We start from the raw sequence: 24,024 nt of genomic DNA, 5'->3' as shown, positions 1-24,024 counted from the left end.
TGATTTACAAATGAAGTAGGAGTTTCCTATTAAGTTAGTGAATAATCCTAAGCCACACACACACACACACACACACACACACACACACACACACACACACATAGTCTACTAAATAGAGTAAAAAAGAAATAAAATACCTTAACCATTACTAGCACAAGGAAAAACACAATTTTATGCAAGGAAGAAATTTTCATAATAAACTTCATGATTCATCATAAATAGCAATTAAATAGTAAAAATAAATTTAAACATTGAATATTGACATATTCAAAACAAGCCAAACATCTTTAAAGTGATCTTGTGGTAGCCAGAGCCGTTTCAGGACCAGCACCCTGGAGTCCCGGTCCATTCTGACTTGTCATTTCATAGAACATACATGTGAGGAATTTTGAGATTAAGGAAATCTTTAAGAGCTTTTTGACTCTTTCCAGTGGTCCTTTCCTTACACCACATGACTGATGCTTTAAATTACTATGATTAACTGGATAACTTGTGACTTACAGGCCCTAGGTTGCATGGGTTTATCGTGATTTTCATGTTGAAGATGACAGTGATACTTTGTCTGTGAGTATGGAAAATCAAAAATAGGTGCAGTGTATTAATGCCTTGTGCTTTGGTAACTTAATTGCAGAACGTGGAAGCAGACAGCCCTTTTACCATGTTGGTTTCTGTGGGAGACCACACACCAGATTATGTGTCGGCTTTTCCTGACTGCGTGTCTGCTCAAGCTAAGGCACTCCTCCAGGGTTCCACACCATAGGTGAAATTACTCTTCGAGAAGCCTGATTATGACATGGTGACAGATGTCCCCTGGGTTTTTCTGTTTGATGTATTAACATATTTTTTTCATGTGGAGATATTTATTGTCATTTAAATCTATGAATATAAAATGAAGAACATAAGAATAATATTACTAAGTTAACAGCTGTTCATAATACCATACTAGATATTAATTAAGAGAAAACCAATTGAGCGAAAATCAGACATTATACTAGTTCTACATAATCTTAAGGAAATGTGAATACCAGGTGAATAAACTATTATATTGTCCTTTTCATAACTCTGAAGCTAAACATTTGATAGATCATAAAGTGGTCAGTATAATAAACACTGAATATTATGGTGAGAAAAAAGTACAATGATCAAATTCTCTTCTAAATTTGTCAATTTTTACTTTTAGTTTCATTGTAATTTAGCGTGACAATGTATAGAAATATTTTCAACATTTATCTGGGATTTTACAAGTATACATTTTTCGTTGTTAGCATGTCATGTAGTTTATTACAAAAATATGTCACTTAAGGATTAATGTGATTATTTATGTAAAATTTCAAGCATTACAAAGTATGCAATATAACAATGGAGGGAAAAATACATAATTTCTATTTTAGAGTGTAACATTGAGTATTTCATATATATATTTCTTTTAATTTTTTTATTTTTTATTTTTGGTAACAAGGTCTCTCTATGTAGTTGAGGCTGGCTTTGAACTCACTATGTGCCCCAGGGTGGCTTCAAATTCATGACCATCCTTCTGCCTCAGCCTCTTGAGTGCTCAGATTATAGATGTGTACCACCGCATCTGGTTTAACATGGACTATTTTTTTGAAAATTTTTTGTGGGGTACCAAGAATTGAATTCAGGATCTTGCGCTCCCCGGGCAGGCACTTATGTCACTGAGCTATATCCCCAACCCCTTAACATGGACTATTTAAAGTTAATTTTATTCTAATTTCTAGCAAAATATCTGTGCAAATATTGTTATTTTAATGCAAATTATAACACTGAAATGGGTTCTGAAAAAGAAGTCAATGCTAACTAAATTTCTAGAATCATTTCATTGCTTTCAGTGCCTACAAAATGTGTCTAGTATCAGTATTGAAATAAATATTCACCGTTAACTAATGGTTTGTTTCTAACCATTGTATCTATTTTTGACAAATGAGTATTTTTAGCAGTTAATTACTTGGAGGGCAATTTAAAACCTGAGCCAAGAGCCTGAGGACATTGGCCTTGTTATAAATATTTATAATGATTAAAGGCATAGTCATCAATGTCTAGGGCTTCATAATTGGTATGTAGGAAACTGGTTAGGATTTTTTGGTAGAGTCATTTTTCTCCCTTTTATAAGTATTTACATTGAATAATCTTTGGGTTGGTTGTGATAGTTGAGTTGAATGCTGAAGTTGCATTTACTTTGCAATTTTGTAATTCTCAGTGATTTGCAAATTGAGCATTGGATTTTTAAAAAATTACCATAACAGTTTATGTTTCCTCCTTTATTTTTTTGGTGTTGTATTTAAAAATTGATAAGCCTGTCAGAAAGAAAATTAGGATTCATGAAAAAAGAAAAGATTAATGCTGTCTCTAGCTGATATGCACAAATGTATGTGTTTGAATCTTATTGTCATGATAAGATTGACTCTTCCTGTGTTTTTATATAATATACTTCCATTTCTATAGTATCATGACTTTTTTAGAAGGCTTCCTACAAAACCACACTTGTCATTTTTTGAGAGTGATTGTGAATAACTGAAGTAATTTTGAATTCTCTTCTGTGTTTTTTGAAATATCTAGTATCCTATTGTTACAAAGTGGACTTTTGTCTTTGATTTTAACGTAAACTAATAAAAAGATATGAAGTTTATTATGATTGAAAAGTTGCTATTTTTTCATAGCTCAGAGAACAGGCAGGTGTGTAACATACAGAATAATGTTATGCCAAATTAAGATAATCTTGTACAGATGACACTGAGCATTGATTCCTAAGTGAGATTTTCAAATGTTGAGATAAAAAATCAAATGACACCTGATTTTTCTCATGTTTTTCATTAGCACTCTCATTAGCTCATAATGACTTCTTATCATGCATTACCATGAATATTACAGAACCATTCGTAATTCTGTATTTAGAAAATATGATTATTTCATGGGGTCATTAAAGGTTTTTTTAAAATTTTACACCCAACTTTGAACACCTGTTCAGACTTCTTTTTAATGTTTCCATCTTATTTTTACCATTATGAAATACTTTTCCATATCTAAAAAGTAGAGGATGAAGAATAGATGAAAAATTAAATATCAAGTATCAGTGCATACTATGGCAGACATTTGTGTGTGGGGGCATGTGAATTATTGGGTTAGGTCATGTGGTCAGCATTGAGTTGTTTAGAATGTCTTTTGTGTCCTTAACATCATCTGTAGATCTGCTTGTTAAAAGTTTAGGTCCAATAGAGGAATCAAGAGTGGCTAATTAAATAGTACACTCTTCCCCAGAGGTATTATAAAATCAAGATTGAAAAGAAATCACCCCAAAGAATGATGAAATGCAGGCAGTGACTACATGTTTGTTATGTGATGCTTTAGTTGTAGGATGGGAGTGCTCACTTTGGGGAATACCCAAATACACCTTAGTGGGCTTTAAGCTTCAGGACAGGTTGTTCACCTTGCCTTTATCTAGTCTTAAGATTGGTTCTGTGTGATAAAGCTTTGCATGTGTGCTTAGCAGGAGAGACATGACACTTTAGAAGGAAAATCAGCCCATGGAATAGATTATATACAGCATGCAGAATTCTTTTGATTGTATTAAATAGGCAGAGCAAAATCTTATGTGACCAGCTACTAGTAGAACTTACAAATATTTTCTCCTCAAAGTATAAGTTCTTACTACTTGTTAGTGTTTTACAAGCTTAGAGGTGCCTGTCAGTTGTTGCATGATTTAGGAATTATGAAACGTGTCACGTACCTCGCGTCATGTACCTCAGGGCCTGCCGGGTATGAAACAATGGAGCAGATACTAAAAAAGGAGAGAAAAGCGGCAAAGCAAGCTCTCTCTGCTCTCCTGATTTTCCAAGAAGTAGGCTTATGTGAAGTACATCGCACAGAGCTCACGAGAATGCCCTGATCCCTTTTTTGATTACTTGTGTTTTATACCTTCTCTGCAGCCACACTAATACTTCTAATTATGTTCAAAGCAGTACATAAGCTACACCATAATGTTGAACAGTTAAATTTATTTCAGTCTTCTATCTCTGCAGAAACTTACAAGAATTTTATAAAAATTCATGCATCAAATTTCAGTGTCGCTTTGTAAAATAGAAAGTGGGTGTGTATCAGATGCAGTTTTACAAAGTAGGACTTCAGTTTGCATTGGGTACTGTGTTTTGGAACTGTTAAATGGCATGACTCCTGATGAATTCTCTTGTAGATTTTAAAAATTGAAAACCTAGTACTGTAATAAAACTTATCATGAATATTATAAAATATTTGGATGTTTGTTACATGTTTTAGGGACTTAAATTTTGTAATTATATTAGAAAAATGGATGTCTGGATAATTTAATGTTTATGAACCTTTAGTTTTTACATAATATGGTATTAAATCTAGAACATGTTATTTGAAATGTCATGTTTTGTAACCTTGTACTCAGTGTGTAACTGCATCATTGAGACAGTGTGCATACTTTTAGAGGAGCTGTATTCTTGATTGTAGTGTCAGAGTAGGTGAAGATGGATTAATTTTTATTTTATTTATTTATTTATTTTGGTACTGGGGATTGAACTCATGACTTCGTGCTTGGCAGGCAGGTGCCTGTGCTCCTGCTGACAGGTGTCACTCATCATCACATTGTTGCTTCTGAAGCCATTTTCTCATTGGCATTTTCATTGCAGAAATTGAATGTACTCAAACCAGAATATAAATCTTCAGTGATCATACTGATGGATTTAAAGTAATCTTCTTTTAGAGAGAGTGAAATATTCAGAGGTAACAGTGTTCTGAGAAAGTCCTTATGGCTACTACATTAGAAAGATGGGAAGACAGTTTCAAATATAAGGTATCTACTTCAGTCCTTGAGCCTGCCTTCTACCATGTTACTTCTTCCCAAGAAGATTTTAAATGGCAAAAACAAATTCAGAATCAAGTGTTCATTATATCATATACCGATTGAGGCTTACAAACTTGAAATCACTTAATAATAAAAATGCCTTGATTATTTGGATGTATGAACATACTCATCCATTCATTTAAGGAAGCACCAGCCTCATTTAAAATGATGAGACGTGATGAAAAATTCTTAGGAACTATGTGATTGTTGATTTTGAGGAAGTTTTTGTTCTTCTCTTAGTTTTCTCATTTGTTTAAGAAGCAAAAGAAATTGCAGAGATGAAAAGGGTTGTATAATATAAGTAAAAGTACCAGGAATAGCCTCTAAATTAGACTAAGCTTTTAGTTAGTATTAGTGTCTCTTACTTTCTTTTCCGTATCTGAAACTCCAGCTGAGTGTTACTGTTTTTCTGTAGCCCTGTCTTTGCTGGGCCTTCTTGTTTTCAGTGTCCTTTGGTTTTTCACAAAAGATCAAATACAGCTTGCTGTGTCATGGCGTGGCTTTCCCAAAAATTTAAGTGGGAAAGTCAGATATTGGCTTGCTTTTCTAGAGGAAGACATTCCAAGTATTGAGTTCTCTGGACCTTCCCCGAGAGCAGTGCATGGGGCAAAGGTGCTTAGTCAGCCCACTGGTACGCTGCTAACCACACCGAAATAGGGTCTGTACAACAGCTAATTCTCTAATAACTTGAATGAAGTCTGTCATTGTCCCCTTTCTGCCATTATTTTTATGATGATGAACAGGTTTTATAAATTTATGTATTGTCTTCTTATTTAACTTTTTCTTGTGAATTTATATTACACCCTTTTGTTTGATCTCCTCAGCAAGAGGTTTATCAGGTCATCCTCTCACCTTCTGTGTTTAGTGAATGCTCAATTCAGTTTCCCTAAGATTTTTACATGTAATGGATTCTGTTTTCAAAGCGGCAAGTTTCCTGGTTCTTCTCTTCTCACAGACTCCTTTCCCTGATGGCAGAATCAATTGCAATACGTCATTGTCAAATCCTCCCTCCTTGGTGCCTTTAGTACCTTCATTGCCTTTATGGAAGTGGCACTCATCTGTCTGTGTCTCTAGCACACTGTGAGATCCTTGCATCCAGAGACCATATCTAATATCTTTTCTAGCAGCCTTTCATCCCTCTCCTATGACAGTACCTGACACATGTGGCTGGCACTGTGTAAATCTATAGAGAATTGCTCTATGGACATTTACTTAACTGCCTGCATTCCTCAAAAGCTCAACATTTGTTTTGGGCTTTGCCATGTTTGCTGTTTGTATGCACTTATAACTGAAGTGTGTGGACAGATTTTTTTTCTAATACTAGTTTTCCTAATCTCCTTTAGCATGATATCCTATTTGAATAGCTTCTGGATTAGCATGAGGTTTATATATTTTCATTTATTAGTGGAGGTATTAAAACAAGAGCCCTTTGCTAATTTGACATACCCACTTCTGCCCTTAGCTTCTGAAGAATCTTATCCTAGGGTTCCAAATTTATTTAATTTTTGAAATCAGTCACTATTCAGATGTCTCTCACTTCAGTTCAGTAACCCTCACTAATGTCGATACAGGAGTTCCAGGTACACACCCAAGTGATGTGCATGATTACAGCCCACAGTTCCTGGGAGGTGGGGTAAATAACACGCTATGATAGAAATATGCAGGGTGCACTGGAGCCTGGGAGGTACCTCCCAGAGACCTGTAGGGAGTGAGGTGGGTCGGGGGAGGGGTCAGAAAGGCCGCAGGGAGGTTCAGGTCCTGAGGAGCCACATAAGTGGCCAGTGCAGTTCAGCCAGCAAAGAAGGAAAAAAGCTTTTCTGGTGGAGCAGAGGTGAGGACAAAGTGAGTAGCTGGACAGCATCATGCCGTGTGCATAGAAGAGGGTGAGGCTGCTGGGAACCCCGGAACGCAGGGTGATAATGACTGAGTGCACAGTGGGGAACAGAGCTGGCCTCAGTGGCCTTGGGGCCACATTTTAACCTGTCAGTTAGAAGAGGCAGCTTCTGTGTTGGCACAGTGCATTGATTTCTTGCCACAGTTTCCACAGCGCAGGTGGTGAAGAGCATAGTCTTTGTAGTCACGCTGGGTTTGAGCCCTGGCTCTGCTACTGCACTGCTGTGTGATCTTGAGAAATGAGTCAGCTTCCTCCTGGTGAGTGTAGAGGCAGTAATAGCATCTACCTCATTAAAATGGTTGCAGAATCGGATGGAATGGTACTCTGGAACACATAGGTCAGTAACTGGCATGCACTGAGTGTTAGGGGCTTCTTAAAATCCATTGCTGTGGTTAAATAGACAACCGAGTCTCTGATGGTTCCCAGCGATCAGTTAACATCTTGTAGAATGCCAGGCTATTTCTTTTCAGACTGTGTATGTTTTGAAATTTATTTTTAGGTGGTCTATCTGGGCCTGGGCCTGGGCGTGTGCATATGCATGTGTGTTAAAGCCCTTGAAATAAAAAATGGTTTTATTTGCTTATTTTTTCTTCCTTCCTAAAGGAGTGTGGTTTTTATTTTTGCTAGTTTGTTTTGTTTTGTGTTTTTAGAAACTATAAACTAACCTTCAGGGTGCAGTGAGCCTTAGAAGTTAGTAACGGGGCTGGGAGCTGCTGCTGCTGGTGTTGTCTTTCTTCTTCCTGTGTAGAGAAGGTGGAGAGGAGAAGTCTAGGGATTTGTTTCCTGGGATCCTTATGCGACAGAATTTTAATGTAGACTAACACAAAATAGACTCCTAATTCCTGATCCTTGTTCTTGAAATAATAATACCAAGCCTTTTGTGCCCCAAGCATGTTACCATTTACCCAGAGCTTGAGATTAATTCATTTTATGTTACCTCAGGGTACCCTCCCTGCAATACATGATGATGATGATGATGATGATGATGATGATGATGATGATGTAGTTGACTTTCATAGCCTCTAGTTAGATGGAACATTCCAGAAATCTTAGCTTCCGACTCCCTCAAGGAATTTCTAATATTTTTCATTTCAGTGTTCCAGAACTGATATATTGTCACATGTTTTTGTTTGTTTTGTTCTTATTTTTTTTGTTGATTGGGTGAGTTTCAGTTTTTTTGTTTTGTTTTGTTTTTGAGACACAGACTCATTTTGAATTCACTATGTAACCCAAGCTGACTAAATTTACAGAGATCTTCCAGCCTCAGGCTCCCCAGTGCTGGGTTTACTGGTGTACATGCCTGGCTGCTAACAGTATTTTAACTCATTTAAAATCACCACAAAACTGCCTTTTATGACTCGCTGGTTGTATAGAAGAGAATATTGGTAGCACTTAAAAGTAACATTTATTTTTATTTTTGTTTTAGGAGATTGATATTTAAATACTATGTCAGAATAATTTTGGCAAGTAAAAATTGTTTCAAAGACATCTCTTTTATAAGAAGAGTATTGGAAAACCTAATAATCACACTTTTTTGTTATCAAATTATAAACATTTGAAAAGATCCCATGTGAAACTTCACAGTAAAGGCCATTAGTCACTTGTTAGATTATTTCTTGTGAAACTTTTGCTTTCGAATCCTTGACATCTCTGTTTTGAATTTCCTCTCTCTTTGGAATAAGTCTGCTCTGTAATTAGTCAAGGTGCAGGTTTGTCTTTAGGCAACAATGTAATCTCTATGGCTGTGTGTGCATAAGCAGTGTAATTACAGTGTGGTATTAATTGGACCATGTGACTGTTTTGTGTTAATTATTTCAGATCATCTTACTTTCCATTTCTTGAAAGAATGTTAATGAGTAAATCCATAGATACTGTGTTTATGTTTTTTCTGCAGAATTGGATATGTGTACATTTATATAAACGGTAAATAGTTCTCTTTTATCCTTTATAATGTTATAGATCTGTATAGATCTATAGATGTATAGATTTGTTTCTCTCATGATTTTAAGCCTGAAGAAATAGAGTATCATGAAGACTTGGTTTTTAAAAAATATTTTCCTTCAATTTATAGAACCCTAATTAGGAGTAGGTCTCTCTCACTAAGGAGGTATTCTCCATGTTGCTAGAAATTACCAGATTTGTTTCTCAATAAATTAGGGACTTACATGCTAATATGACACATTCTATTTAATGATCTATAGAAAATTTAGCTCTGGGTACCCGTTTCCATTGAATATAAATACTTAGAGGGGTATATGTAGAAACTGGCATTTATTTGAATTCAGATTTTAACTTTTGTTTCCCTGTCTTTTCAGTTGTTTTTATTTCAGTTGCTGCGAGGGCTGTCTTACATCCACCAGCGTTATATTTTGCACAGAGACCTGAAACCCCAGAATCTTCTGATCAGTGACACGGGGGAGTTAAAGCTGGCAGATTTCGGTAGGAAAGCAGTTAATTACCAGTCTATTTTGTCACACTGTGAGCGCACCAGGCAGATGGTGACACTGCATTTGTTTAGGTGTACTTCTGTCATCATAGATCATAGTGAATTTTTTCTGGAAAGAGGACTTTTAAAAAAAATTGTGATAACATAAAACATAGGTGGATAAGTTGTGGGTAAAATCTGCCATAAAACATTGGTGGGTTTTTATAGAATTTAGATTGTTCATCAGTCTTACTTAAATAACTATAAAAAATCATTTATCAGTATGTATTTTCAAAGGAAAAGTCAGTAAAATTTTGAGTGTAAAATATATTCTTATGAAAATGTCAAGAATACTCAAAGCAGAAGTGCAGTATGACCCATAATCGAGCTTTAGCAGATTATCAATATTTTTGCCAAATTTGAAGAAACCTCAAATTATCTGGCCCATTTCAGGGCATCATGAGATGTGTGCGATCAATAGTTTATTTACCCTAGGAATTTTATCCCCTAGAAATCTAACACTTTTTTAGACGTGACTGTTGTTCTCAGCATTTCTCATACATTTTGAAGTATTCTTGTTTTAGTAATTGGAGTCCTGGAGTGGGCCAGTGATGAATCATATTTTTCTTTGAAGCTCTAAGATTGCCCTTTCCTAGCTTCAAAGCCTCCTCCTTGAACATGGGGAGGACGACGCAGAACTGATATACCCACTTTGCTGAAGCTGGTTCAGTCCCAGGCTGACTTTTCTGTATCACCCAATGTTCTGCGCCATCTGCGGTCCTATTCTGAAGGTTCCCAGTAGTGGGGATGATGCCTCATGGTAGCATGATGTGTTGATGTTGTATCTCTGCAATTATTTTTTAATGCATATGCTGATTAGAAATTGAGTCCATTAAAAATGACATGAAAATATCACCCTTGGGACATGAAGATGCCGATGGTTGAGATAAGGGCTTTTTCTGAAATATGATTCTCTTTTCCTGCTCCAACTTATAGTACATAAAAGAGAACTAGAAAGAGGACGTCCTATCTCAGGGTCAGTAGGCTGTTCAGTGCTGTTAGAAAGAATGTCCTCTCTGGGCTTTGGGTATTCTTTTCTTCCAAAACTAAAATAAAGTAGAATTAACATGAATAGTAATATATTGCAAAAGTCTGTAAACTTTTTCTGCATCCACTTTGATGAAAATAATGAAACTCGTGTGTGTGTGTGTGTGTGTGTGTGTGTGTGTCTGTGTCTGTGTGTGTGTTTATGTCCATATTTGGATCAAGATTATACCAGGTGGCTAGATGTAATGTCTTTCTGTTATAGGGTAAAGTACTGAGAGTGTAGGTGGGTTAAATTCAAGATTATTGGTTTTATTCTGAATATGTTTTGTAGTTTGTTGGTGTGAGTAAACTAAAAAGGATTATCTCGTGATTTTCTTATGCTAATATAGAATAGTTAAGGTCCTAACTTACTGTGCTGAACATTTAATTGTGTTGAACATGTTTCTTGTATTTTTATAAGATATATTTTTATAGAATTGGTTTGTGTATATAACCAAGGTACAAAGTACTTACTGGGATTATTTTTTTAATTTTAAGTTGTTTTATGGTGGTCAGGTAAGTTTGTCTGAAAAGAGTCTCATGAGTGCTTAAAACTGACATTTTATAATATGAGGTTCAGAAACAAATTGAAATGTAAATTTTAAAAACTCAAATGATTGTTTTGGGAAGATTTGAAAGCCTGAACTACTCAAAATAACAAATATAACATTTTTGTTGCCTTTTTCACCAAATCAGATTCTTTTCCTCCTCCTCTCTCTCCCTTTGTGCTTCATATACGTATTGCATATACTCAAAAAAAATTAGCATACTATTTTATAAGCATTTGTGACACATAAAATATATATCACGGGCATTTTCTCATGATAATATGACAAAGTCATTTAGTAACAGATTTTTCTGTTATGCACAGAATCTGGGCTCTATTTAGTCTTCCTTAGGGTTTGTTTCTAGCTGTTGGCAGACAGGGATGGTGCTGAATTGTACGACTTTGTAAGGAAACCTAGCATGCTGCAGATGTTGCGAGGGCGAATGCATCGAGGTGCTGGATTCCTCTGCCCAGCCGGCTCTGCAGAGGCTGTGCTGCGCATCTCCCACTGTCATCAAGGCGGAGTTCCTTGCTTGGAATGCACGCTTGGCATGCGTCCTGTGCACAGGGTGTAATGAGCAGGACTCATTCACCAACTGACAATTTCCCCAATTAATTGTGCATTATTTTTGTCTTTTAATTTAAGACATGCAATTAACTGTGATTTACTGTGTTTGGGCACATGTGTGTCTGAGATGAAGGAAACACACTGAAAACTGCAGAGAAGCTAAACAGTCAAAAATTATTCTGGTTCCAGGCAGCAGAACAATTAGAAACACAAGGTCTTAATTCAGAATGTGACATATAAAGAGGTTTAGAAGCCATTTTTTGTCTTACGTTTCTTTTATGTGAGCAGTACCATAAAATTTTGATGAAAAGAGACAAATGCAATCTGTATAATTGCATTTCCCATATTGTAAATTCTTATTAGAAAAATACACCAGGAAAATAAAGCCACTAAAATTTATTAGGTTTATTCATGTGACAGCTATACATTTACAAATTCTTCTTTTATTCTTTTCTCAACTGAGTAAAAAATATGGTATTTCTGAAATTCAAAAAGTGGAAACTTCCCCCGGCTTAGTCACACAGACACCTGGCTATCAGCTTTAATTTCAGATGCTTGATCTGTATCTTTCACCGTCAGATAACCTAGCATCTGTACACACACACACACACACACACACACACACACACACACACACAAAGGGCAATCAAAAGATATGATAGATATTTAAATATAAAAAGAAAACAGTATAGCAAAAATCCCAAGAATGGTGGGATAAATGTGTTTGAAGGAGGTGATTTGAGGAAGATTAATGGCAATGCTTTTTTTATTATAATAAATTTTAAAAATGCAACCATCATATTTTTGGTCACTCCATGTTGATCAAATCTTCATGGCAATTTCTGTGAAATGAAGACTCTAGGGTCTATGTCTATAATCACATTTAGATGCTTAAGCACACACTACATGCTCAGTAAAGACTGAATGAAAAATATACATGAATATTTTGAGGGTTAGTCTTTACAGACTCAGACACGCTTATATTTACTAATTTATTTAATTAGTTTGGCAAATTAGCAGTATCCTGGCTGGGTAGGGTCAGGACCGCAAATGGAACTGATGACTTTTGATAGGGCTGAGCCCCAGGACTTCTTTGAGTCTCTTACACAGAGGGCTTGCACACTGGCTTGGTATACACTATGTTATAACTATGTGATATACAAATAGAATCACAGAGTGCACATAGATATACATGAAATAACCTTAAGTCTTGATGTTTCTACTCTGTAGTCTCCCAACTGATTGCATGCTTGAACTGCTGAGAGTAAAGTGTGTTAAACACTGAATTGGGAGACACAGCTCAGTGTAACAAGCTTCTAAATTTCAGGAAATTATTCACTTCTTTTAAGCCTTATTCTCCTTCTTGCAATAAAAAAGCATTGAGCAGATAGATACTATCTAAGATCCTCTTAGTGCTAGCTTTTTATGTTTTGCATTCCTAAAATTATTAACCTGTTTTGTGAGTAGTTTCTGATGGGTGAAGATCTGCCCACTGAATCTGGAATCAGTGACAATGTCCTCTCCTAGTTTTTGTTCTGTCTTTTGGAAATTCAAATAGATGAGCTGTTTGCTTTTATTATATTCATTGAGAGCACATTAAAAGAAAATGGCAGCAAGTAAATAATAAATTTTCCAAGAATTTAAGTTGGTTTTCAATGTGATAGTATGAAACCTTAAGATATTATTCGTTTTGGTACATTTAAAATAAAAGGATGATTGTGAAGGGTTTTAGTTTCCTGCTTTTCATGCAGATGATATTGGTGTCATCCACATTTCCCAGCCATTCTGCTATTTTTAAGGCTCACAGACTAACCACATTGCAAGACAGTTTGGTTAAATGTGCCCCTGAAAAAGAGAGACAGGAAGAAATCTGTAATATAAACATTTAAAGACGAGGCTTGTTTTATTGACTTTCCTAATGAAAGAATCCAAGTTATACAGTTCTGTGGTTTCAATCAAGTAAGACTTTTCCACCAGTGATCTAAATCTTACCTTCCTAATGTTGGTAGTTTTCTCTTTCAGGCTGATACCTAGGTAGATTTTAGAAAGAAAATAATTATAAATGTCATTTTAGGTTGTGACTTTATAGAGCACATGGTAAGTACATATTTATTATTGGCTTCTCAGAATTCCCATTTTTGAATGCAGAGAAGAGTCTGATAGTTTGATAAAGCCTCTAGATAAAAGCTGTTAGCCCCAAAGAAAGACATTGAACACTTTTTTTATTATTCACAAAAGAATTTATTGTTGTAGCTATGATGATAACTTTAAGGTTATATATAACTATATTCATTTGCTATGGCCTACAGAATTCATTCTTACTGTATTTTTGTTTTAGAATATATTTTTTAATAATAAAATAACTTTTCTAGTACGCTATCACTCTGCTTACCCTTTAGACAGTTTAACACATAAACAATTTTAATGGAAAATTTGGTTAGCTCTTCATGTACATCTAAAAGAATATATTTAGAATAATGATGCTATAATAAGAGCTAAAAGAAGCTATTTTATCCTTTTAATTTCTTTAGGAAAATCCTTTTAAACTACAAGTGACAGTGTGCATATTTTAAAATTTATCCAATAGATCATCATAGATACATGTTAAAATTAATCTTGATTTGACATGTGACTTGCCTTTGACTCCATCATTTTGAAGATAAAATTTTTGAAAAGAAATGCTGATACTGAAAATTGTCTTCTCCAGATCCTGAAATTATCGCTTAGCTTTAATTTTTAATCTTGTTTAGTACCTTGCTCATCCTTTCAAAAGTTCTTTTACATTGAAAAGGAATGATTTGATGGTGGTGGGGATGATGGCATCTAAAGTATATTATTTTTCTATTTTGTGTTATCACAATATAGCATTTCTCAGGCATATCAAAATGCTAACCATGTGAGAGCCTTTTTTTCATTTTACATATACTTTAATGTTTCAAGTAGTTTTATGTTCATAGAAAAATTCAGCATAAAGTATAGGGAGTTGCTGTATGGTACCTTCCTAAAAGCAGAGCCTCCCCACTATGGCCATGTAGCACCATTGTGGTGCATTTGTTGTAACTTTGACCCAACAATATCATCTCGAGTTTGCATTTATTAGTGTGACATGTAATCAACATTTTTGTTTCATTCATAATAGATGTACTGCCCTAAAACTTACCTAGGTGAATTTTTTTCAAAGTGGTAAAGGGATATATGTAAACTGCAACTAATATGCATATACTAATTATCTATGAGAAATCACTCTGTTCAGGAACCATAACCACGATTGAAACAGTGTGGATAGTGGTTGATTGCTAAGAATGGCAGCTTCAAGCTCCACAAAAATGAGGAAGTCTGTTTCAGCCAAATTATGCATACGTGGTAATGAGGCATCTTTAAATGCAGAACATACTGTTACAACTAAGGCTGATCATCTTATTCTCCAGTGTTTATGGACGCCTTCTTGGCAGAGAGATTTCAGTATGCAAAAATATTACCTTTTTTATATACAATAATAAGAATTGTTGGCAGTAAACCAGATAAATGATCCAGGATGTGAGTAAAAATAAAGCCATGTATCCTTAGGAAATGTCCACAGAAAAGATGACTGAAAGCTTATGTGCCAGACGTGATGACTGGAGTGCTGTTAGGGAGGGTAACATAGATTCTGAACCAAAGGATTATGCCACACTTGTCTGCTTCAAGGCAACAGTGATTACACTTGCTCGTGAGTTTTGTTAACATGAAGATAATTGGAAAGGTCACACAGACAACAAACGACTTCTTTGTGGGTCCTTCTCCATTGTCTGCTCTTTCCTGTCTAAGAAGCAAAGCAGACAATAGCAGTGCATGTGTCAGAACATCTAGTTTGTATCAGAATCTTGGATGACAGCAGATGAAGCATTGTAGTGTAAAGCACAGGTTTTCTACAGTCTTTATTGGAAGAAAAACTGACCAGCTACAACGGGAAAGCTGAGACATGTAAATTTGGAAAGTTAGGTGTCTTTATAAAACTTGTAGCCGTGTTAAATACTGGTTTTCTTCTTTTTCCCCCTCAAATTCTACATTTGTTGTCTTACTTTTGAAATAATGCATTTTTATGTTCACATTAAAACATTGCTTTCTTTCACTAATTTCTGCTGCATTTAATAGATAAGCTTGGTAAGTTATGACTTTTCTTTCTTCGTTTTAGCACTTGCCAGTCCAGTTATTTAAATACAAGATGATGAAAAAACATATTTTGCTAATTTTATAAGATAATATATAACAGGAAATATAAAAACAATAGTTTTATCAAATTTTCTCAGTGCTAGAATTGACTGGCTAAAATAAACCTGCCATCCTTAGAATAGTACAGAAACGAAGGTGTTGCCTGAATGATGCTCACAGTGAACTGTTACATGGTTAATGAGAGAGAAAAATACTAAAAAATTAGAAGTAAAAACTAGCTAAGAACTAATAATCTATACTGCTTATAAAGTTTAAATACCTTTAAAATTGTTTATTTTACCACATTCTATGATATAACTTTGATGTGCATAATTAACTTTAAAGACAATATAACTTTTTTTAAAAACTCAGACTGTTAAAATGGACCATTTCTCTATTAAATGTCTATCAAGTTATATGACATTCTAACTTTTAATTAGAAAAGATGCTGATATAAAAATGCAGACTAAAGTATTTCAGTAATGGAGCAGCTGTTAGCTGAGGAATATTATCCTGTGAAGCATGATCAGCTGATACTGGGTATGAAAATTATACTCCGAGCCAGTGGAGAAGTCATAACGAGTGGAGCAGATGGAACAGGGCAATGAGTTGGATAAATTGAGAGCCCATGTCGTGGAAGGGGATAAGAAGCCATGAAAAAAGTTGACAGATATTAGGTGATATGGTTATGATATTTTCTGAAACGTTACCATTAAACTCTCACAGTACTTAAAACTAGTTGGGAATCTGTCTTTTTAAAAAAAATCACTGATACTGGAATGGCCAGAAAGAATAAAATAAATATGAAATGTAAGCATTTTGCTCAAAGAATCTGGAGCAAGATAGTGCCTTCCTGTGGAAGTGATCATCTGTTTATTGGTAGGGGATCATGGCATTTGGGAATGTTTTATTATGATTTGTTTGCAGAATACAGTAGAGGCATCAAATCTATGAGGAGAAATTTAAAAGAAATCATTTAAAGTTGTATAAAAGGAAACTTTTACATTCATATTTTTTAGAACTTTTAAATATTGTGTTTTCTCTGAGAATTTTTATTTTATATTTTTCTTTTTGGTCTTGAGGATTGAACCTAGAGTCTTGCCAATTGTAAGCACATGCTTTACCACTCAGATGCACTCCAAGTCTCTCACTAGATTTTTATGCATCTGAGACTGTGTAGTCTAAACCATTGTATACTTTGGCCCAGAGCTGCAAAATAAATTAACTTGAGCCTGTTAAGTTAGTAAGAGATGTGTTACATAAGTAGTAGTAGTAGTAATGTATTATTATCATTGTCTGTAGTGTGTGTGGTAGTGCTCAGCATATTGGTATTTAACACAGACTCAGTTCCACAAACTGTGTGTCCTGGTGGAAGTCCCCCATGCTGGCTTGATGACCTGTGTGCACTAAAAAGTGCCAGCCCTGTTGAAAAGGCAGAAGCAGCTACTGCTGCACAATAGAAAGCACTGTGCTGAGGATGCCTTCAAGCGCCAACCTGGCTCATGCCAAAGGGCCTGCCTGAGTGCCTCAGCATCCCCAGTGCTGCGGGCCACCTGGCTGCTTGGAGGAAGAAGAGCAAGCTCCGCCCCTGTTTGGCTGGTGGGCTTGCCAGCTTCCCTCGGCACACCCCCACTGCCACTGCTGCCCAGGTGCCAAGCTTGAGGAAGCTGCCAAGCTCTGCCTGGCTCACGCTGCCGGGCGTGCCTGAGTGCTCCAGCACCCAAGCCGCCCACCAGCCACCCTGCCGTGTGGAGGAAAAACACTGAGCTCTGCCCCAGCTCAGGCAGCTGTACCCTCCCACTGCCACTGCAGGAAGGATCACCACTGTGCTCCTTCCTGGCTCAGGCTGCTGAGCCTTGCCATTGACCCAGCACTCTCCTCCCATGTGCTGACCGATAGAACCACCACACCCATCTTGGCTCAACCCGCTGCCCTCAGCTACCCTCCCCATCTCTTAGGCCAAGCACTGCTGTGAAGGTTTGGCTCCCACTCTCCCTCCCAGAACCTTGAACTGCAGTAGACTGGCAGTGCTAGTTTGATGGGAATCTCAGTGGCCCTTCGCCCTGACAGATCTGGTCAATATGTACCCAATAATGGGGCTGACATCAACCATACAGTAGGACGCTGGGGCATACACTGTCCACAGTGGTGACTATTGGGTTTAAATAACTAGATATTGGCCCAGAAGGTGAAAATGACAAAAGGAAGAACCAGAATGCAATCTCAAACATCTAGTCCATCAGGTGCAAGAACAGGTGACAGCAAAATGGAGGACTTTGAAAGTCATACACCAGAAATCTCTGAAAAGATAGCAAACTAAGTAAAGAAACAAATTCATGAGGCTATAGAGGAAATCAAATTATAAGTAGTATCTTACATAAAGACAGAAATAACAATCTTAGAAAAGGATTTGCACAACATAGCTAGGGAAGAAATAGATAAAAAAAATTACAGGAGTAGGAGAAATTGATTGAAACTTTGAATGAACAATGTAGAAAACAAGCAGAATCCATGAAACAAATTCAAAGAGATATCCAAAAAGGAAAAAATTCTGAAATTTTTGAAAGCTAGCAAAACTGTTAAAATGAAGCTGAAGACAGAATTTCAGACCTTGAGCACAGGATCGCAGATAGCGACCATGAAAAGTTAGAACTTATAAAAACAATAAAGCAGCATGAAGTGACAATCCAGCAGCTTTAAGATGATTACAAGAGAAACAATGTAAGACTAATAGGCATCAGTGAGGATGCAGGAGACAATGCAAAGGACATAACTAATCTGTTCACATCTGATGTGCACATATGTGAGGCATGTAGAATGCCAAAGAGTCCCAACCAACATAAATCTACATCCAGATACATCCTAGACATACAGCATAAAAACAGAATACTAAAAGCTGTTAGAGAAAAGACACAACTCACCTATCAAGGAAAACCTATTAGAATCACGGTAGACTTCTCAGCACAAACCTTCAGGTTAAGACGAGTGTGGAGTGAAGTATTTCAAGCCCTAAAAGAAAACAGCTTCCAACCCAGACTGATGTATCCAGAAAAACTATCTTTCAAATGCAATGGAGATACAAGATACTTCCATGAAAAAGAACAACTGAAGAAATTCATATCTAGCAAACCAACCCTAGAAAGAGTATTGAAAGACATACTAGACATAGATAAAAATGACCACAATCCCCAGAACAACAACAGAATGAAACTACCAGGCTGGGCAAGACATTAAACAAGGGAGGAAAGCAGAAAACCAATAATAGGAACATAATATGGCAAAGTCGAGCCAGTACATATCAGTGATAGCCATAAATGTAAATGGGCTCAATTCACGTATCAAAAGAAGCAGGTTGACAGAATGGATCAAGAAACAGGACCCCACTATATGCTGTATACAAGAAACACATTTGATTCAAAAAGAAACTCATAGACTAAAAGTCAAAGGATGGAAAACAGTATTCCATGCAATAGAAACTCAGAAAAAAGCAGGGTTAGCTATTCTGTTTGCAGACAAAGTGAACTTCAAACCTAAAATGATTAAAAGAGATATAGAAGGCCACTACATACTCATAAGTGGAAAAATAGAAGAGGAAGAACTAACAATTATAAATATATATGCACCAAATACAGGAGAACCTAAGTATGTAACACAAACACTAATGGACATAAAAAATCAAGTACGCAAGAACACAATTGTAATAGGAGACCTTAACACTCCACCATCACAAAGAGATAGATCAACTAGACAAAAAGTCACCAAAGAAATAACAGAACTGAATCACACCTGTGAATGAATGGACTAGTGGATGTTTACAGAATACGCCACCAAACCACATCAGAATCTACATTCTTCTCAGCTGCACATAGGACATTCTCCAAAATAGACTGTATATTAACTCATAAAACATTCTTACGTAAATGCAAATGGAGTGAAATTTTCCCATGCATAATATTGGATCAAAGTGCACTAAAATTGGAAATCAATAGCAAAAAAACTGCAAAACCTGCATAAATACATGGAAATTAAATAACAACCTTCTGAACAACCAGTGGGTTACAGATGAAATTGAAGAAGAAATAAAACAATACCTACAGTACAATGAAAATGAAGACACAACATACTGTAGCCCATGGGACTCAATGAAAGCAATTCTAAGAGAAAATTATATAGCAATAAATAGTCACATCAAGAAAATGTAATGAGCACAAATTGATAACCTAATGCTACATCTCAAGCTCCTGGAAAAGAAAGAGCAAGTGAAATCCAAAGCTCAGAGAAGAGAGGAAATTGTAAAGATTAGAGTAGAAATCAATGCAATTGAAACAAACAAACAAAACAATACAAAGAAGTAATGAATCAAAGCTGGTTTTTTGAGAGGATAAACAAAATTGATAAACCTCTAGCCAACTTTATCAAGAAAAAGTAAGAAAAATCTCAAATTCATCCAATAATGACTGAAAAAAGGGAAATTACTACAGATCCTATGGAAATTCAAAGATCATGAATACCTATTTTGAAAATCTCTGCTCACATAGGGTGAAAAACACAGAGGAAATGGACAGATTTCTAGAAATATATGAACTACCAAAGTTTAATCAAGAAGATAAAACAATCTTAAATAGCCCAATGTCAGCTACAGAAATGGAACATATGATTAAAAACTTAGTAACAAAAGCCCAGGTCCTGATGGATTCATGGCTGAATTCTACATCAAATTTAAAGAAGATTTAATTCAAACACTCCTTATACTCTTCAAAGAAATTGCAAGCAAGGCAGTCCTCCCTAAATCATTCTTGGAGGCAAATATTACTCTAATACCAAAACCAGAGAAAGACCCAACCAAAAGGGAGAACCCTGCTCCTATGCCCCCTTGTTCATAGCAGCACAATTTGTGATAGCTAAATCTTGGAAACAACCAAAATGCCCATCAACTGCAGAGTGGATGAAAAAATGTGGTATTTTTATACAGTGGAATACTACTCAGCTATAAAAAAGGATGATTTTGAGGCCTTTATCAGTAAATGGTTACAACCTGAAAATATCCTCATTAGTGAAATAAACAAGACTCACATGAGTAAATATCACATTGTCTCTCTAGTGTAAGAAACAACAAAAACTGACAGTATAATGGGATCCAAAAAGTATAATAGTGAAAGGGAAAGAAAGAGCTCTAAAGAGTATAACAATATGTATAGTGTGTGAGACATATGATCATATTACTGAATTTCTGTTGGAACACTGAACAAAAGAATTTGTACTATCAATGTTGAAGTGTCTAGCCACCATTTATCCTTTGATTTCATGACTTTGGCAACTATTTTTTAAGACAATAATGAGAAATATAACAATTAGCGATTCTATGATGATAATTTTTTAATTCGGTATTGTTCTACACTTCTTTTTAGTTTTTCTATTTTCTTTAATAATCTTTATTTGAAAAAACAAACAATATGCAATATAACAACCATTGTTAAAAATCTTTCATTCTGTTTTGAAGACCTGTATTATTAATGTTTTGAATCTGCTGTTGTTCTTTATGCCTTTTGCTCATTATTTTTCTTTTCTGACTTTTTTCTTTTTTAAAATAAAATTTTTTTAAAAAGGCAGAAATAAAAATGGTAGATATTGCCTTACACCACATGTGATGCTAGATCTTGAGTCTAGAACCACAGGAAATGATATAAAGAATATTTCCCACAGTAGACCTGTAAGTACCCTTGTTGGAAATATAAATTTTAGAATGAAGTGTCAGTAACTTATGAATTAAGGAACAATCTTCTTTATTGATGTTCTTGGGAAAAATTAAAGCACTGAGAAGCCCTGGAGGCAGATGAAGCCTGAATTACTTTAAAAATGTTTTGTAACAGTCAGCAATGCTGGGGAGAAGCCAAGAAAGCTGATGCCTCTCAATGGGATGAATATTTTGTTCAGCTCTTACCTTTTTTTTTTTTTTTTTTTAATTGGTACCAGGGATCGAACTCACGACTGTCTGCTTGCAAGGCAGGCACTTATGCCGCTGAGCTAAATCCCCAGCCCCAAGCTCTTACCTTTTTTTATGGTATTCTTTTACTCACAATACTTTAAACATCAACTTCATGCACACCCCACACCCCAGTAACCAACTTGTCAATGGTTCGTCTGAAGAGTCAGTATGGTTCTGACACTGATTACCTCTGGTTTGGATCTACTCCGCAGGTTAAGCACTCTGTCCACAAAACTGTCACCCATCTGATGCCAGTGGCAAGTGCCAGAACTCCTGTACTTTTGATTGACCAGCTATATGCTGAATGCCCTCTGTGAGTTCAGTAATTCTCTAAAATAGCTCACAGAGCTGAAAAAGCACTTTTTCATTACATTTATTGGTTTCTTATAAATGATAGAGATACTTTTAGAGACAAGTGTCCAAGCTGCAGCCCCAAACATGCTGCGATTCAACCTGGATACTGAGGTGTTTAGTTCAGAAAGACAACTCCTGCATTAACATCTCTGTCTTAAAAGAAAAGCAACACACGTGCTATAGGTGCTACCACTGTACAAAGGGTACAACTTGGAAACAGCCCAGTGGAAGAAACGCCAAGGCAGGGTTTGGGAGAGGAAAATGTGCGGGTCTTCCATCCTCTTCCCAGGACTGCAGATCAATACCCAGAACCTCCGTGTCTTCACCAGCCTGGAAACTCTCCGAGCCCCACCATTTATCAGGGGGACCCCATCACCAGACATCCCCTTAGCATTCAAAAGATGGTCTTCTTAAACATTTTAAAATTTTTATTTTTCTTACATTTGTAGTACAAATGACCCATCATGGGGAACGGTGCGTACACGTAATATACAGCTTGTTCTTTTACTTTCCCTGCCTTGCCTCCCTCTCTCCTACCCTCATCTCTTGGTCTTCTTCCCCTTTGCAAAAGGTCTGTCTTCCTGTCTCCTCTTACCCATTGTTTATTTTGTACTTTTAAGAGAAACCATGTGATATTTAAGATTCTGTGTTTATTTATGTTAAATATTGTGTTCTCAGCATACATCCATTTCCCTCCAAATGGCCCAAATCCATCCTTCTCAGAAGCACTCTGCGTTGTCTTCGCCCTGAGGCTGGAGGGCGGTGGCACATCACAGTTTCACCACATGTTTCTCTGGCCTCCCACCAGCTAGAACCTGCTGCCAACCTAGCAGAACTTGGAGCAGAACCAGCCCCTACCCGGAGAAGCTCCTGTGGCAGAGCCCTGATCCAAATGCCTATAATGTCCAGCTTCCCATGCACACAGCCTGTTGACAGATGGTAGGAAGCTGAGGCGGTGAGAGAGTCCCAGTCCAATTTCCCAGTCTCTAAGTTTGGAAGTGACAGCCAAGACTCATAGCAAAGACTGTGTCAGAAAAACTACCAACCCTGTGTCTGCTCTGGAAGCCTTTCCCTTGGTGCGAGATGGCAGCAAAAAGGCAGACTTATTTAGCAGTGAATTTAGTTATAATAAACATGTTTGCAAGGAGCAGGAAGGTCCAAATATTTGTCCTGGCTTTGTCACTAATTAACTCTTTGACCTTGAGCAAGTCATTCAAATGAAGAGCTTTGTTTTCTGTAGATTAAATAAAAGAAGACTAGATTTCAGTCATCTTTAAGTTTTAAATTCTAGGTTTTAATATTTTAAAATATTTTTTTCTAAACTATAAAATAAGTTTATTCCTTTCCCCACCAAGTATATGTAAAATTTCTGGTCATTTCCTTAAACATGCAATTGCCAACTTAAAACTGAATTTCTTCCTGGCCCATGAAAAATGGCAGAAACTCAACAAATATAAATTTATTGTGACTGCAGCCTTTTCTGGAATAAAGATTTTTAGCTGATTTTTTTTAAGTATCAGTTTCTTAGTTCGTTTTGGGCTACTCTACAAAGTGGCACAGACTGGGTCATTTCTAAAGAGTAGACATTTATTTCTCCTACAGGTAGAGGCTGAGAAATTCAAGGTCAAAGTGCCAATTTCTGGTGAAGGCCTTTGTACTGCATCAGCCTATGGGAAGATAGCAGGACAGGAGAGAGAGAGATTGAGAGACAGAGAGACAGAGAGAGAGAGAGACAGAGAGAAGTAGAAGGGGAGAAGGAGGCTAAACTTGTTCTTTTGTAACATCCTGTAATGATGGCATTAACCCCTTTCACTTCTTAGCGATTCCACCTCTTAATACTGTTAGAAAGGCAAATAAATTCCAACAGGAGACTTATAGGAAAGAAGCATTCAAACCAAACTGTAACTAGAACTAAGAGAAAGAGTGATAGTTTTAATGCCTATACAAATATTTTAAATGTAAATTCAAGGCAGATTTTGAAAAGAGGACTTTGTATTACACTAAAGGAGAACATACAATTTTCGTCCTTTTTCTCTATATGTATTATTATTCTAAACACTGAGGATAACAAACCAAAAAAAATCTAAA

General features: G+C 36.2%; 1 protein-coding gene across 8 annotated transcripts in view; it reads left to right on the top strand.

The window, feature by feature from the left end:
- The window catches only part of Cdk14 (cyclin dependent kinase 14), a 567,752-nt gene that overhangs the window by 273,356 nt on the left and 270,372 nt on the right, over window positions 1–24,024 (top strand). For all 8 annotated transcript variants that reach the window (XM_063243002.1, XM_063243021.1, XM_063243042.1 and 5 more), the window contains one exon: window positions 9,095–9,218. In XM_063243002.1, coding sequence (XP_063099072.1) covers window positions 9,095–9,218 — 124 coding nt within the window. The remainder of the gene's footprint in view (window positions 1–9,094; window positions 9,219–24,024) is intronic.

The sequence above is a fragment of the Cavia porcellus genome, unplaced genomic scaffold (genome assembly GCF_034190915.1).
Source record: "Cavia porcellus strain 051 isolate PalLab524CR breed Dunkin Hartley unplaced genomic scaffold, mCavPor4.1 scaffold_2, whole genome shotgun sequence".
In the NCBI taxonomy this organism is placed as follows: Eukaryota; Metazoa; Chordata; class Mammalia; order Rodentia; family Caviidae; genus Cavia; species Cavia porcellus.
This window is presented reverse-complemented; position numbering and strand designations above follow the sequence as displayed.